The sequence below is a fragment of the Halichoerus grypus genome, chromosome 12 (genome assembly GCF_964656455.1).
Source record: "Halichoerus grypus chromosome 12, mHalGry1.hap1.1, whole genome shotgun sequence".
Lineage (NCBI taxonomy): Eukaryota > Metazoa > Chordata > Mammalia > Carnivora > Phocidae > Halichoerus > Halichoerus grypus.
The window spans coordinates 812,004-828,594 of NC_135723.1; the positions used below are offsets into that span (position 1 = coordinate 812,004).

Sequence of the window (16,591 nt, forward strand, 5' to 3'; positions counted from 1 at the left end):
GAGGACTTCACTTTGTCCCCTCGACAACCCACAGGACCACTAGACAGAAAACCAGCCCAGACCCATGCCATCCGCCCGCCCACAGCATCCCGCAGGGTAGTCCACCCAGCAATAAAGAGTGCTCCTATGTTCAAAGTGGGGAACCTTCCCAAGAGAGATCAAACCTCGGGCCATAAAACAAACGTCAACACATCTAAAATAACTGAAATCACAGTGTTTGTATTCAGACCACAATGGACTCCAACAAAATCAATCACAGCAAGACAACAGGAAAATCTCCAAACACTGGGAAGAAAACCACACTCTTGTAAATGATCCATGGGTCAAAGGGGAAGTACCTCGGGGCGTTTTTTTAAAAACACAGAACTGAACCAAATAAAAATAATACAAAACATCAAAGTATGTGGTCTACAGCTAAAGCAGTGGTGAGAGGGATATTTATAGCACATCAGAAAGAGGCAAGACCTCAAAATCATTGAAATTCCTTGTTTTTCTGACAGGAAAAGAAGAGCAAAATAAAATCAAAACAAGCAGAAAGAAGGAAATAATAAAGTCAAGAGCAGAAATCAATGAAATTGAAAATAGGAAATCAATGAAACAAACAAAATGGTTCTGAGAAGAATTAATAAGATTGACAAACCCCTAGCAAGACTGACAACCTTAAGAGGAGAGAAGACACAAATGCCCAGTATCAGAAGTGCCCTGGCGGCTGGATGCTTAATTCTGTGTCAGCCTGACTGGGCCACAGGATGCCCGGACGGCTGGTAAGATTCTGTTTCTGGGAGTGCCAGAGTGATGTTTGAAATCCCTGGAGGCAAGAAGAAAATTAAAATCTACCAAATTCGAGCAAGCAAAATGAAGTAGATAATCTGAACAGTCCTGGAACCATGAAAGAAATTGAATTTTTCATTTAAAAACTTCCCCAAAGAAATGTTCAGGCCCAGATGATTTCACTGAAGAATTCTACCAAGCATGTAAAGTAGAATTAACATCAATTTTAAGCAATTTCTTCTAGAAAACAGAATATGAAGGAACACATCCTAACTCATTTCCTGAGACAAATTTAAATACTACCCAAACCAAAGATAGAACCAGAAACAAACAAAAAACAAGAAACTACAGACAATATCTCCCATGAACTTAGGCACAAAAAATCTCAATAAAATATTGGCATATCAAATCTGACATTGTATAAAAAGAATTATACAACCATGACCAGATGGAATTTATTCCAGGTGTGCATGGACGGTTCAACATTTGAAAAGCATTTGGTATAATCCACCATACCAACAAGCTAAAGAAGAAAAATTATGTGATCGTATTGAGTGACACATAACCCATCTGACATAATCCAACAGCCATTCAGATTGCTAAAAACTTCTCAGCAAGTTGAAATGAACTTGATTAAGATCATATGCAAAAGCCTTACAGCCAACACCGTGCTTGATGGTGAAAGACTGAATGCTCTCTAGGGCTGAGGCAAGAAAAGGGCATCGGCTCCTGCCCCTGTTTTCAACACAGGGCTGCGGGTTTTAACCCCACAGTGAGGCAAGAAAAGAATTAAGGGCAGCCAGACTTCTAGAATGAAAGCACGAGGCGCTCCACTGGCCAGCTTCCCAGCGAAACTGGTAGAAATAATACAACAAACAGTTAAAGCTCTTGGAAATGGTCTGATGGGCAAACAAATGAAGAAAGAGCTATTGAAGAAAATGGGTGCCAAGTTATTTATTTTTTTAAAGATTTATTTATTTGAGAGAGAGAGGGAGAGAGAGCACATGTGTATGGGAGGAGGGGCAGAGGGAGAGAACCTCAAGCAGACTCTGCACAGAGTGCAGAGCCTGATGTGGGGCTTGATCTCATGACCTGAGCTGAAACCAAGAGTTGGATGCGACTGAGCCACCCAGGTGCCCTGTTCAAAGTTCAAAAAAAAGCAGAGTCAGTGATTTATGAGCCAAGCTGCTCCTTCCCTCCCCTCTCCCCGCTCACCAAGCTAGAGAACCTACCCAACTGCTGGGGCCAAGAACATAGGCCCCCAGTCACTTAGCATTTCCTATCCTGTCCTGACACCTGCTGCTGAGGCTGAGTCCCAGGCAAGTGTGACCGACGTGGGGCTCCCTTTCTCTGTTTAGCCCCCGCTTGTGGTAGGGAGACTCTACCTTGGGCCTGACATGCTGAATATGCCGATCCAGTGGCCCCTCTCCCAGCTCAAGGCCGTGGTTCCAATCCAGAAGAGGCTGCTGTCCCCCCTCCACTGAGTGCTCAGCGCCCAGATTGGGGGTGTCTCTCACAAGCTTGCTTTGAGCCCTGGCTGAGATTTTGCCAGGCTATGAAGTGGATAGCTCCCAATCTCTTCCCATAGGAGCTGACTTCCCTTGCAATAGAGCATGGGGAAGTTTCAACCCAAGGGTGCCCTCGGGACAGTGGAGGTTGTGGTCAAAGGCATCTGGGAGGAGATTCACAGAGCCAATGAAGCCACAGCCTAGAGAGCAGGCCAGGGTGACTGTGGACATACCTATGTACCTCCCAGAGGAAAAGCACCAGAGGCTGAGCACTGCAGGGGAAAAGGAGCAGACTTCACCAAAATAGTCTAGCCAGTCCCCAGGCAAACAAGCAAATAACAGTAAGAAGCCCCGGAGGAGAGGGGATGTTGGCCTTGGATCCAGAATTGTTACAGTATTTTATTAAAAATGCCCAATTTCCAACAAAAAATAACGAGGCACACAAAGAGAGGAAAGTATGACCCAGATACTGGGAAGAAAGCAGGCAACAGGAACTGCCTATGAGAGTGACTAGATGACATATCTCACAAGGACTTCAAGGTAGCCATTATAAATATGTTCACGACTAAAGGAAAGCATGACTAAAGAAGTAAAGGAAGGCTTAATGATAAGGCCACATCAAGTAGAGAACATCCATAAAGCACAGAAATGAGGAAATTCACTTCAGGGGCTGACCAGAAGATTTGAACTGGCAGGAGAATTGGTGAACTTGAAGACAGATCACAGGATATTATGCTAGCTGAAGAATAGAGGGGAAAAAAAAAAAAAAAAAAGAACAGAGCCTCCAAGAAATATGGAACACATTAACTGCCCCCAACATACACATAATGGGAATACCAGGAGGAGAGAGAACTTTCAAAAAAAAGGCATGGCTGCAAACTTCCTAGGTTGAAAACAAAAACCTCCTACACATTCAGGAAGCTCGATGGACTCCAACTAGGATATATACAGACAGAGCCGCAAACAGACATATACAAAAATGCTAAAAGTCAAAGACAGAATCCTAAAGGCAGCAAAAATAATTAGGACTGGTACATTAGTTCATCAAGGTTGGAGGACTCAAGATCAGTATATAAAAATCAATTGTTGATCCCAAATAGCCAAAGCAATCTTGAGAAAGAACAAAACTTAGAGGTATCACACTCCCACATTTTAAACTATACTACAAAGCAAGTAAGGAATCAAAGTAATCAACACGGTATGGTACTGGCAGGAAATAGACACACAGATCGATGGAACTGAATAGAGAGACCAGAAATAAACCCACATTTATGGGGTCAATGAATCTATAACATAGAAGGCAAGAATATCCAATGGGGGAAAAGACAGTCTCTTCAACAGATGGTGTTGGGAAAATTGGACAGCCACATGCAGGAGAATGAGACTGGACCACTTTCTTACACCATCCACAAAAATAAATGCAAAATGGATGAAAGACCTAAATGTTGAGACCCGAAGCCATAAAACTCCCAGAGGAGAGCACAGGCAGTAAGTTCTCTGACCTAGGTCTCAGCAGTATTTTTTGGACCAGTCTCCTCAGGCAAGGGCAACACAAGCTAGAATGAGGCTGCATCAAGCTAAAAGCTTGTGCACAGGGAGGAACTATCAACAAAACATGAAGGCAGCAGCCTACTGAAAGGGAGAAGATATCTGCGAATCACACAACCAAATAAGGGGTTAATATCCAACATATATAAAGAACATGTACAATAAAAAAAAAACCCAAAAACCCAAGAGGGCGCCTGTGTGGCTCAGTCGTTAAGCGTCTGCCTTCGGCTCAGGTCATGATCCCAGGGTCCTGGGATCGAGCCCCATATCAGGCTCCCTGCTTCTCTCTCTCCCACTCCCCCTGCTTGTGTTCTTGTTATCTGTCAAATAAATAAGTAAAATCTTAAAAAAAAAAAACCCAACAACAAATACCGTGATTTAAAAATTGGCAGAGGATTTGAATAGATATTTCTCCAAAGATGTCCAGATGGCCAACAGACACATGAAAAGATGCTCCACATCACTCATCATCAGGGAAATACAAATCAAAACCACAATGAGATACCATGTCACACCTGTCAGAACTGCTAATATCAAAAAGAAAAAAATATTATGACAAGTGTTGGCAAGGACGTGGAGAAATTGGGACACTTGTGCAATGTTGGTGGGAACACAAATTGGTGCAGCCACTCCACGGAGTGGAGGTTCCTTGAGAAACTACAAAACAAATTGTAAAAAATCTAAAACCCAAAACACAAAATGGAAACAGCTTCAAAGATAAACTGTTGGTTACCAGAGGAGGGAGGGATGGGGGGGGGGGAGGTTAAATAGATGAAGGGGATTAAAGGCATAAACTTCCAGTTAGAAAATAAGTAAGTCACAAGTATGTAATGTACAGCATAGAGAATACAGTCAATAATATTCTAATAACTTTGGTGAGAGATGGTAAGTAGACTCATGGGGACCATTTCATAATGTATACAGAGTCACCATGATGTCACCTGAAACTAACAGGATATTGTACGTGAATTATACTTTGGGTAAAGATTCAATTGTATCTCTATAAATCTGTAATAATCCAAAATTGAAATAAAGAAAATGCCATTCATAATGACACCAAAAAAAATAAAGTCCTTAGGAATCAGTTTAGCAAAGGACGCTCAAAATTTATACTCTGAAAATTACAAAACACTGTTGAAATTAAGGAATGTCTAAAAAAATGGGCAAACATCCCATATTCATGGATCAGAAGGCCTAAAGTGGTTCAGAAAGCACTCCCCAAACTGATCTAAGGCTTCCTTGCTATTCCTATCAGAATCCTGACTACTTCTTCGTAAGAATTGATAGGCTACTTCTAAAATTCATATGCAATTACAAGGGACCCAGAATAGTCAAAGCAACCTTGAAAATGTAGAATCCATTAGGACTCACACTTAACAAATTCCAGTGTAGTTAAAAGTGTTGTATTTTCAGGCATACAGTGTGAGTCAGTCAACGCTTCCAAATTGCTCAGTGCTCCTCAAGAAAAGGGTACTTGGCCCTTCACCTACTTCCCCCATCCCCTGGCCACCTCCCCTCAGGTATATATTTGTTCTCTATAGTTAGGAGGTGTCTGTTTTTTGGTTTGTCTCTTTTCCTTTTTTAAATTCCCCATAGGAGTGAAATCCTATGGTGTCTTTCTTAGTTCAGTTAGCGTATCCTCTAGCTCCATCCACATCATTGCAAATGGCAAGATTTCTTTTTTTTATGGCTGAATAATATCCCATTGAATATATATACACCATTTTCTTTATCCATTCATCAGGCAATGGACACTTGGGCTGCTTTCATAGTTTGGCTATTGTAAATAATGCTGCTATAAACATAGGGGTGCATGTATCCCTTTGAATTCGTGCTTTTGTCTTAATTTTGAGTAAATACCTAGTAGTGTAATTGCTGGGTTGTAGGATGGCTCTATCTTTAACTTTCTGAGGAAACTCCACACTGTTTCCCAGAGTGGCTGCACCAGCTTGCATTTCCACCAACAGTGCATGAGGGTTCCTTTCTCCACATCCTCCCAACAGCTGTTGTTCCCCGTTTTGTTAATTTTAGCCATTCCGACAGGTGTGAGGTGGTACCTCATTGTGGTTTTGATTTGCATTTCCCTGATGATGAGTGCTATTGAGTATCTTTTCATGTGTCTGTTGGCCATCTGGTCTTCTTAGGAGAAATGTCTGTTCATGTCTTCTGCCCATTTTTAAACTGTAAGGTTTTTTTTTTTTTTTGGTGTTGAGTAAGTTCTTTATATACTTTAGACACTAATCCTTTATTGGATGTATCATCTGCAAGTATCTCCTCCCATTCTGCAGGCTTTTAGTTTTGTTGGCTGTTTCCCTCACCGTGCAGCAGCTTTTTATTTTGATATAGTCTAGGACTCACACTTTCTAACTTCAAATGTCCTACAAAGCAACAATCAAGAGACAGAGGGATACTGAGCCCAGAAATAACCCCAGACATCTGTGGCCAACTGAGTTTCAACCAAGGTGCCAAGACCATACAACGAGAAAAGAACTATCTTCTCAATAATGGTGTTGGGATAACTGGAGAGTTACATGCAAAAGGATGAAGTTGACACTAAGCACGTAACAAATACACAAATTAACTCAAAATAGGTAATAACCTAAGGTCAAAATTATAAAATTCTTGGAAGAAAACGGGCATTTTTCAGGACCTAGATTCACCAAAGGATTTTTGGATATGACCCTCCAAAGCACAAGCAAAAGACAAAAGAGCGGACCTCCCAGAAACTTAAATCTTTTGTTGCTGCAAGGACGCCATCCGGAAAGTGAAAATACAACCCACAAAATGGGAATAAGCATTTGCAAAGCCTTTCTCCAACGAGGGACTGGTTTCTACAACATACTCTTACAACTCAGACGACCTAAGTGAAACCGAGACACAGAATCGGAATAGGCATTCCTCCAAAGATGACGCCAATGGACAGTAAGCACGGGTGAGGATGAAGAGATCACTGGTTGTCGTGGAAACGCACATCAAGCCAGCTAGAATGAAGACGTGCTCCCCAGCACTAGCCATGGGGAGACGCACCAACTTCTGGAATCCTAGCCACATCTGTGAGGACACCACATGGTGAGCACGCGGGGGACCTCAGGGCTCCTCACTCTGCTGGTGGGAATGGTGGACGACAGAGTGACAGCTGAGCTCCCGGGTGTTTATCTGAGGACTGGGGTCCCACCATCCTTGTGGGTGGAGCTGAGCCATCTAACTGCAGGGGCAGGGCAGGACCCACACAGGGAACGCTCACGCGAGCCCCAAGGAGGGAGCTAGTGCAGATCCAGCCAGAGGGCCACGCAGTCAGATTCCTCTATAGGAAGCTCTTGAAGCCAGGGTAGGAATGGAGAACGGGGGTGGCAGCCAGCGAGGGGGAGGTGTGGGTATAGAGAGCACAGGGGTCCTGTCTGGGGACTCCCATCCCCGTCAGTGTCCTGGGGTGACACCCGCCAGTGCTACGAGAGGTCACCAATGAGGAAACTGGGAGGACACAGATACCATGTCCCTTCTCACGGGTGCAAAGGGACTGGAGCGTCTCCCGTGGAGGCCAGTGGTCCTGGGCAGTGCACAGGACGAGCTCGTGTGTCCTCAGCGGGCCCTCTGAGAGGCCCTAGCACCTGCCCACGGCAGTCCTTCACCGTGGCACGTCCTCCTGGCTCCTGTCCACCCCCACACCCGGGTGAGCTGCGAGTTTCGGGAAGAGACCCCTCTGGAGGTGTGGGGAATGGCTGGCCTGGGGACCCAAGGTGGAGGTGGCGCTTCTCCCCAGCTCCCTCCCCCACCCTGAGCTGGGGGGGGGGGCAAACAGCAGTGGTCACCCTCTTGTCTGCTCCACCTACGAAGTCTCCAGCGAGGGACTGGGAGGGAGACTGACTGTCCTTCCAGCGTCTGGTGGCGTGGTGGTGGCAAAGGAGGCTCAGGGTGCTCGGGCACACGACACCAGGCCCCCTGGCCTGGCTGGGACGGCGGGGAGGGGTCGTGAGCCCCGCTCTGTCAGCTGAGCGCACTTTCTTCTGCTCTGCACCTAGTGCCTCCTGTCAGCTCGGCTCCTCGGGGCCCCCCGCTCCCGAGACCATGGGCAGAAGAACCTCCCAGGACGACTGTGCTCAGTACCCACACCGCCACGAGAACCCCAAGCCACATGCTCAAAACCCAGGGGCCTGCCCAGGAAGGTCCTCGTGGCCCCAAGGCTGGAAGCGTGGGGCTCGATCCGTGCTGTGTGTGCGCGGCCGGGCCGAAGGCCCAGGGAAGGCAGAAGCGGGGACGGGCCAGCCACGTGGACAGCAGAGCGGAGGGCGGTGATGGGGACAAAGGCCGGACGCCTCCTGGTGTTGAAAACCGAAATCACAGGTTTATTGCCCACGGGAGGCAGGAGCTGCCGGCAAGCTCGCACACGTCCGAGTGGCCCTGGTCAGGCCTTGGGGGAGCCCGGCCCCCCACGAACGTGGTCCACGGCTCGGGACGGTCACTTGGCCAGCTCCTCTGCCACAGCTTTCCGCATCTTGTCCTTCAGGTAGGCACCTTTCTGCCACTCAGACCTGAGTTCCTGCCACTCGTAGTACGGGACCTGCGGGGAGGGCGTGGGGGCCCCGGCTCTGCCCACGGTTCCGCACCCGCACCCCTGGCTCCCAAGCCCACGGAGCTGCGGGACTGTGCCCAGGGAAGATGCCCCACTTTCCTCAGCGCTCAGAGCTACAGGGCCCTCACCCCTGCGGCCAGGGATCCCAGAGTCCGTGGCACCCCAGAACAACTTTTTAATTTTTAAAGATTGTTAAAGACAGAAACCACCCCCCCCCCAGACGTAAATGTGACCAAACCGTCATGCGGTAAGGACCACTCCCGTGTCCTCTGGCCTGTACGGGACAGCGCGCTCTGGGGCTGGTGTGCAGACCTGGTCTGCAAGGCCCTGAGCGGATCCCAGAAGCTGCGGCCTGAAATACCACCTTCCGAGCTTCCCTTTCTCCCGTGGGAAGGGGGGACCCCGGCGTGGCCAGCCTCCAGGGCTGGGCCCCAATGGTACTCACGTCCACCACCAGGAAGCCAGCGGCCCGCACGTGGCGCCGGGCCAGCGCAAAGCGCCCCAGCAAGTCTCGGCTCCGGCTGCCATAGTTGGGGAACTCCCAGCGCAGGAAGGCCAGCCTGGTGGGGAAGGGGCACGGAGCTCGAGCGGAGCGTGGTCCCTGGGGCCCTCGGGGGGGGGGGGGGGCCCTGGAGAAGCTGCGCGACTGCCTACCTCTTGGCCCCAGGGGGCAGCGGCTGACTCCCGGAGGATGAGGTGAGATGAGGGGCCACAAAGTCCCTGGGGGGCAGGAACTGGCTTTCGGGGTCCAGCAGCACCTCGGCGTCTAGGGAGGGGTGTGGGTGCACATGTTGGGGATCGTCTCTGGGGGTGCGAGGCCCTCCTCACAGCAGAGGGGCCGAACAAGCAGCAGCCCCGTGGCCGCCAGCAGGGGGAGTGTGGGGAGGGCCTCACCCAGGACCCAGCCGTACTGCGTGGGCACCATGAAGCTGCCCCTGCTGCTGTCCCCCAGCAGCCCCTTCAGCGTGTCCTGCAGCTCCTTCTGCAAGGGGGTCACCTTCCCGTCGAGGGCTGAGAGTCTGGGGACCAGGGCTGAGGCCGGCAGATGGGGGCCGGTGTACTCCGGGTGCTCCAGCTGGGCGCTGGCATTGATGTGGAGCAGCTTCTGGAAGGTGCTCTGATCCTTCGGGGACCTGCCCTCTGAGGGAGAGGACAGCGCGAGAAGAGCGGGTGAGCTGAGGGCGGCACCGGGGCGGAGGGACACGCGGGCCAGGTGGGGGACAATGGCACCCCGCCCCGCGCTGCCCCCCGAACTACATGCGTCAGCAGGAGGGGGTCTGTGGGCCACCCCCAGGAAGGGGGCGGAGCAGCAGCCAATGCCCGGGGAGCTCGGGGGGCTGCGCGGGCTCAGCGTCACACAGGAGAGGAGAGGAGGGGACAGCCCGCCGCTCACCTAGGAACTGGGCGTGCAGGTCAGGGCGCAGCACGGCCCGCAGTTCCGTCTCCCGCGCCCGCTGCAGCACGCACAGGGCCCACACCACGTCCACCTGCAGGGCTGGCGGCAGGCCCGTCAGCGCGGGGCCCAGCTTCTCGTGAACCTGGGCGACGACAGGGCGGGCGAAGGGGGCTTCCCTCAGCGGCCGCCAACATCCCCGGGCCGGCAGCGCTCAGGGCTCCCGAACGACTTGGCCACACCGAGGCCTGAGGCAGCTACGGGGGATCCCTGCTGACGCCCTCGGTCAGGCTTGGGGCAGCCCTTTGTAGAGAGTACCAGAAACCCTCCTCGGCACCCAGGGCCAACCCGGACAGCACGACCTTCAGCCGGACGTTCTGAGACCCCTCCCAGCAGCAGGTCTGTGCCCCGAAATCACGTCTCTCTTAACACGGCGAGCGGGCCCGAGGCCGGGGACATGTTTCTGGCCTCGAGGGGAGTTGGAGACTACGAAAGGGGCCGCAGCTGGCCCGCTGGGGTGGTGCCACATGGAGGCCCAGGGTCAAAGCCGGTGCACCCGCGGGACGCCTCACCCCTGCGTGGATGCACTCTGCACGGTGGGCCTGCACGGCACACAGCCCCGCCGGCAGGTCACAGCGTCAGCGGGGTGTTCAGGAAGCCCCAGGAACGGAGACCAGGGGTCCCCCACCCCTGACTGTGCGGCGAGTGAGCCGGCCGACACGTCCTGACCAGCAGCTGTTCTGGGCCACACAGCAGGCGTGGGGGATGGCACGTCTTTGGTCCCCAGACACCGTGTGCCGTGTGGCCCTAGCCGGCCCCCATGCAGAAGTCCGGCCTGAAGCTGTGCCCAGGGGCCCTGCGGCAGCCGGCAGGCCGAGGGAAGAGGAGCGGGGAGCAGGGGCGCAGAGAGCGTACCAGGCGGAAGAACTGGTCCTCCCGTTCCGGACGGAAGTTCAGATGCGCGAAGGCCAGGAGCACGTTGCACAGGTACGGCACTGGGACGGTCTGGGCTCTGTCCAGGACGTGCTGGGCCGGCCACGTGCGGTGGAGAACAGCGTGAGACGGACCCGTCCCTCCCACAGGGCCCGGGACCCCCTAGACCTTCCCTGGCGGCAGCTGCCGTCCCCCAGAGGCTGGGACCCCGGAGAGCCGCCCGGCACAGCCTCAAGCAGCTGCGCGCAAACGTAAGCATCTTTCCTCGCTGCCGTTCTGGGAGCCGTGAGCAGCTGCTGAGCCCGGCCGTCCCTACCGCTCCCTGCGACAGCCACCCAAAGACACAGGTTCCTCCGAAGGTCAGTGAGAGGACAGAGGACGCCGTCCTCACCCATACCGTCTGCAGCACCCCGTGACCCGAGGAGGAACCCCCGATCCGCAACCAGGCAGTGTGTCTGGCCGGCCGGGCCTCCCTGATGGAAGGGGCAGAGAACCCACTCCTTGAGGGGGTCAGGCCCACAGGGCCGTTCCATGCCAGGCTGCAGGGCTCTGCCCGCTCACCTGGACGAAGGCCTCAAACAGGGGCACGCTGAGCCACTTGAGGAGGGCGAAGGACTTGGCGCAGCGGGCCACCTCGCCGGACGTCAGGCTGGGCGTGTGGGGTAGCAGGTCGGCAGCCAAGCGCTGGAACACCTGGGGCTGCTGGAAGCCAAGTTTGCCTTCGGGACAGAGCGAGCCCAGGATTCACCCGGTGAGGGTCGGCAGGCTGCCCTGGGAGCCACCCAGCCACCCCAGCCTGGCCTCGAGGTCTGGGGGTGAGGTGTCCGTGACCAAATTTATCCCTGAGGCCCAGTACGGGGGATCAGGGCCCATGGGTCACAGCGTTTCTGTGGCAGCCTTTCGGGCCGGTGCGAGCCACGGGGTGGGCGGGCACCGAATTTGACATAGCTGCGGCCAGAGCGCCCTCTCTCCCCACTGCTCCCAGTGGCAGGGGCTCACCGTAGGCGTACGCCAGGTCCAAGAGGATGCATTTCGTCAGGGGGAAGGGCTTCTGGACCAGGTGGTAAGAGATGGCTCGCAGCAAGGGCACGGAGCGCCGGTTCTGAGTGGCCAGCGTCACCAGCACCTTCCGCAGCTCGTCGGGGCCGAACTGTTCCACCAGCTCCAGGCACTGTGAATCACAGCCGGCAGGGGTCAGCGGGACGGCCGGGGCTCCCAGGCAGCACTGCGGCCCCTGTGGGACAGCGACTGGACCTGAGCTCACTAACCCCAGGCCCCGGCCGCGTGGGGCCTGCCTCAGCTCCCAGCTGGGGAACCCCCGGGCCCGGGGCGCCCTGTCTGCAGCCAGACTGATCCCCGGGTCCCATGAGCCACAGGGCTTGCTGCGGCAGCCATCTGGGCCAGCGCCCGCTACGACGGGAACAGGGGCTGACTTTGACTTGACTGTGGGGCGGGGGTGGGGGCATGACATCACCAGGAAATGCCAGCCTGGAGCCGGGCCACCAGCCGGCCCAGCTTCTGCGCAGAAGGTGGTTTTCGAGAAGACGAGGCATGCCAGGCTCATGAGCGTGGCCACAGAGCGTGCCTGCGGCTGCCCAGGCCTCCCGCCCCCATACCTTGTCCTCCAGGCGGTTCATCAGCGGCTCCGAGAGGGGCCCCGCCTTCGCCATCAAGGCCACCACCGTGCGGCCGTCTTCGATTTCCGCCCAGCGCCGCTCCAGGTGCAGGAGCAGCTCGGCCAGCAGCTCCTGGGAGCCCCGCTCCCGCATGTAGGTGGCGCTGGACTCCGCCAGGAAGGCCAGGTGCTTGTACGTGAGTCTGCGCAGGCGCCAGCGCACCTCCTGCTCCACCGACCGCAGCTCCTTGCAGGCCGCCGGGAGCGCCAGCGCGTACAGGCTCCGCAGCAGCCTCACGAGGGGCCCGTGCCAGACGGAGGCTATCTGGGCGGGGAGGACACAGAAGTCACAGCTGACGCCCGACCTGCCCGCGCCAGGGCTCTGGGCTGGAAGCTGCCTGCCCAGCACGGCCCCCCGCCCCACTGCACTGGCTGTCGGGCCACCTGCACCCAAGAGCTCCGCCCGAGAGGGGCAATTCCCCCCGCTTTCCCCAAGGCAGGTTCCACGGACGTGGCCGGTTACACAGAGACCTGGCCACGGGTCTGCGCGGTGGGCACGCCTGACGAGTGCCCGTCTCGCACGCGCAGACCCGAACCCAAGCAAGCCGTCGAGTCCAGAAGTCAGGGGAAAGCCTGCAGGGCCGACTCAGGGTCACGTTCTGTCAAGCCGCTGGTTCCTTTGCTGGCAGTGACGGGACGATCGCTAGCCGTCAGACACGCTGACTTTTCTTGGGCAAACAGCTGCTCCACCGAGTGTGAGAAGCCCCGAACCCTAAACCCCTCTCCTCCAAGGAGCAGTCCTACAGCGCCTGAGAACGCCGAGAGCAAAGCTGACACCCCGCAGAGCAGGTCCAGGTGCCGGCGCCCCGCTGCCCCCCCTCCCACCCAGCCCCTGCTCCCCAAGGCGTGAAGCCGCGCAAAGAAGCCCTGGGATATGTGGGCAAGAGGAGGCCTGGCCACCCTACACCCCCAGGCGTCAGGGAAGAGAGGCCGCCACCATCGTCCCATCAGGCACCCACAGCCCCACACACAGTGTCCCCAAAGCCCCATGCCGGCGGCGCCACCATCTCCCTCCTCCTCGGGGGCTGCTTCTGACAAGGGGGACCCCGCTGTTCCCAGCAGGGCGTGTTTCCAGCCTCAGACATGCACGGGGGCCCCTCCAGCCCAGCCCACAGCCTCACAGAGGCCCCACAGGGGAGCCAGGACCCGGGCGTTCAGGGCGGGCTCTGTGGGCGGCACTGAGCCTCTAACTGTGCCCCTTCCGGTGGGGCCGCTCCCTGCATCTGTGAAACGGGACCGCAGAGAGGGAGCGGAGCGCAAACGGGAGGCAGTGAGGGGCTGGGAGGCCAGCCAGGGCAGAATGTGCGTCCGTGTCAGGAAACCTGGTGCCTGCACCCGCGCGTCTCCTGGACGGCACGGTGACTTTTAAAAGGAGGCTTGGCCATCGTTCGCACTGTACTTTGTTCCCGGGTCGTTCTGGCTTATAGACTCGTGACAACATTCCCTCTCATCTCCTGAAACGTGCTTCAGTTATCTGCCTGTGCCAAATACTCAATAAGTAACAATCAAGATCACAGTCTCAGAACAAGGGGCTCGATAAGGGATTAGGTCGACGGCGTCAGAGAGAAGTGACCTTCTGTCGTGACCCCAGTGCACGCACACGTTTCACCAAGACAGAAAGCTCCGTGACACGATACTTCCCTTACCGCGCGCGCATTCCGGCGTTTGCTGTCAGCCTATCTTGTTAAAAAACCGCCAGCCACGCCCACTGCTTTCCCGGCCTGCAGTCCAGAAACCCCACCCTTGAACTGTGAACCTCCTCCTCGTCACCTCTCACGACGATACAAGGCTCCGGTGCTCAGTGACAGCAGCACGGCTTCTTCCCCCCAGCACGCAGCAGGGGAGGGAACGTGGGCTGACGAGGCCAGAGCCAACAGCTGCTGTGCCCCCCCCAGTGCCACACAGACAGGTCCCCCCTTCTCTCTGCGCTCGTGGTAAGGATCTGACCGGCTGGATGATGGCTGCGCTCAGCCCAGCTGTCTGGCACCCTCCATCAGCCCCTCGGCATCTCCTCCAGCATCGGGGCATGCCCACTGTGAGCCAGACACTGGAGGGGAGCCACCCAGGTCAGAGCGGCCTGGCCAGGGAAAAAGCACCCCGGAAACGGAGAAGGATCAGCTCGCTTCCCGTGCGTCCATTTTCGCGTCCCATTTGCTGCTTGGAAGAGAAGGACAGCAATACTCACCTACCGGGGCTGTGAGCAGGATTAATGAGAATAAAGACTGCACAAAATGAAAAACCACAGAATGTGGAGAACTAAGCAGGCGGCAGGGTTCCTGCCTACAGAAAGCGACTGGCTGCTCTGGACTCCAATGCCACTGTTTTCTGCCCACTGCACCCTCAGAGAACATTCTAGAAACCCACCTGGCTGTCGACAAGCTGGAGAAGCTGCTGAAAGCGGGCATCCCGCATGAGCGAGGCCTTGTACTCCGGCTTGTCAGAGAGCAGGCGAGAAAGCTGGACGAGCACGAGGGCCGCGTGGTTCTCGTGCAGGCGGCGACCGCCTCCGAGCAGCCCCAGCAGCTCCTCTGGCCGCGCGGCCTTCCTAATGAGCTGGTCCACCTCCTGCTGCTCCGGCCTGGCGGCGAACACCTGCTCCTTCTCTAAGAGCGCCGACACGGAGCCCGGGAAGTGGGAACTGGGCGAGGGAGCTGAGGAAGTCAGAGTCCTGGGGGCGACCTGGGTCAGTCTCAGTCGGCCAACTGGAGCCACGGCAGGGGCCACACGGGTGGCGTCCGTCAGGAGGCACGCGCACCGTTTCACCAGGCGAGCGGCCATGACGGGGCGGAGGCGGGGGCGGGTACGACGCTAACAAGCGGTCCCACGGCCCTGAAGACACAAAGGACAGAACGGGCCGATGCCGGCGGCGCTCCTGACTGCCAGCAGGGGAGCCGGGCAGATGAGACCGCGGCCACTCTGCACTCCGGCAGGAACCGCTCCTTTCTGCCTGTCCCCGGGCTCGCCAGTGCGCGCTGAGGCAAAAGCTCACAGGCCTTTCGTTTCAGCGCAGAATGCGACCAAACAGGCCAACGCAGCAGCGTTACAGCTCGGGCTGCGCGGTGTCCGTCCTGGCTGGGCTCGGAACCACCCCGTCCAACAGCGCAGACCCCGGGCCCAGCCCAGAGGCCTCCCGGGGGGGCTCTGCGCGCATCCACTCTCCCACTTCACAAGCGCCCAGGATTAAGAACCGCCGACTCGCAGACACGCGGGACGAGACGCTCTACGCCAGACGGCTCCTGGAAAGCCAGGACGGGTAACCCACATCCCACGGCTTCAAGCGGAACGACGCCCCTGCGGCACACTCCCACCTCCCGCAGGCCCGGCAGGCCCTGCTGCTCCCCCTCTTGCCCCGACACCACGGGACCCAGGACACCACCCTTCATGCCTCCACACCCAGGCGAGACCTTACCTCCAAGGACCCGTCACGCATCCTGCTGCTGTGGCCTCTAACCGCTCGGACCGTCTCGCTGAGCAGGGCGATCCAACGGCCGGCGCACGGCAAGTGCCCGGGCCTCCCCTCCTGCAAAGCAGAGAGCGCGTTCAACCGTCGATTTCCCGGAACTTGGCAACCGGAACTCACTCGCTCACCAGCGCATCGCAGCTCTAAGACCCTCGGTCTGATCACCGAAAAGCGGAGGCTCCGGAGGGACGCGGGCCCAAAGGCAACGTCCCCCACCCACGGCGCCCCGGCAGCGGGGCCGCCGGGGCCGCTCCCCACGGAAGACAGCCCTGCGGGCCACGGAGGGAGCGGAGGTCCGGAGGCCCCACTGGGGTTAGGCGAACACCGGCCCAAAGCCCGGCCCTCGGGGGCAGACAGAACACCCGCACCCGGGCCCGCCGGCCACCACGCGGGACGGCGGCGGAGGAGCGCGTGCGCACGGTCGGGCCGGTTCCCCGCCTCCAGCCCCAGGACCCCGACCCCCCGCAACCCGGCGCGCCCTCCAGCCCTCAGGACCCACGCCCAGAATCCCCCTCCGCACCGGCACCGGACATACGCAGCTGCCGCGAGGGCTACCGCTGACCTCCATGCGTCCCCGCACCGTCCCCAGCTCACGCCGCGCGGCGCGCTCGCTACGTCACTCGGAGCGCCGCCGGAAGCAAGCCTAGCCGCTGTCCGCCCGACCGGAAGTCATGCCCGCTACCCTTTCCGGCCGGGTGCCATCTTTGCTGAGGGCAGGCAGCCGGAAGCCACG

The 16,591-nt window shown here is 56.6% G+C and overlaps 1 protein-coding gene and 2 non-coding genes across 6 annotated transcripts; all 3 read right to left on the bottom strand.

Annotated features, from left to right (window-relative positions):
* Nucleotides 1–8,144: 8,144 nt before the first annotated feature.
* On the bottom strand, nt 8,145–16,527 carry TBRG4 (transforming growth factor beta regulator 4). Of its 4 annotated transcripts, XM_036085236.2 has the most exons (12): nt 16,394–16,412; nt 15,808–15,918; nt 14,763–15,227; nt 12,340–12,663; nt 11,723–11,894; nt 11,285–11,442; nt 10,706–10,816; nt 9,791–9,935; nt 9,292–9,537; nt 9,052–9,163; nt 8,843–8,957; nt 8,145–8,385 (listed from the first exon to the last, which is right to left on the bottom strand). In XM_036085236.2, exons 3-12 carry the CDS (start codon nt 15,174–15,176, stop codon nt 8,284–8,286), a joined length of 1,899 nt encoding a protein of 632 aa, XP_035941129.1. In that variant the 5' UTR covers nt 15,177–15,227; nt 15,808–15,918; nt 16,394–16,412; the 3' UTR covers nt 8,145–8,283. The 4 variants fall into 4 exon arrangements, with proteins under 4 accessions (XP_035941129.1, XP_077916030.1, XP_077916031.1 ...); XM_078059904.1 differs by lacking the exon at nt 14,763–15,227 and having other exon boundaries at nt 16,379–16,527; XM_078059905.1 differs by lacking the exon at nt 14,763–15,227 and having other exon boundaries at nt 16,394–16,525.
* LOC118531325 (small nucleolar RNA SNORA5) lies at nt 11,542–11,676 on the bottom strand. The gene has a single exon (XR_004915119.2). It is a non-coding gene; the product is annotated as a small nucleolar RNA SNORA5 (small nucleolar RNA).
* On the bottom strand, nt 12,056–12,171 carry LOC118531326 (small nucleolar RNA SNORA5). Its single transcript, XR_004915120.1, has one exon. It is a non-coding gene; the product is annotated as a small nucleolar RNA SNORA5 (small nucleolar RNA).
* Nucleotides 16,528–16,591: the final 64 nt, after the last annotated feature.

Bases quoted from the DNA above. Each gene is read 5' to 3' on its own strand.
- TBRG4 (XM_036085236.2), bottom strand. From the start codon at position 15,176: ATGGCCGCTCGCCTGGTGAAACGGTGCGCGTGCCTCCTGACGGACGCC. The intron at 12,664-14,762 runs GTGGGTTTCTAG...CTCCCCGCCCAG, and splicing joins TCCAGCTTGTCGACAGCCAG to ATAGCCTCCGTCTGGCACGG. The intron at 8,386-8,842 runs GTGAGTACCATT...CCCTCCCCGCAG, and splicing joins CTGGCTTCCTGGTGGTGGAC to GTCCCGTACTACGAGTGGCA.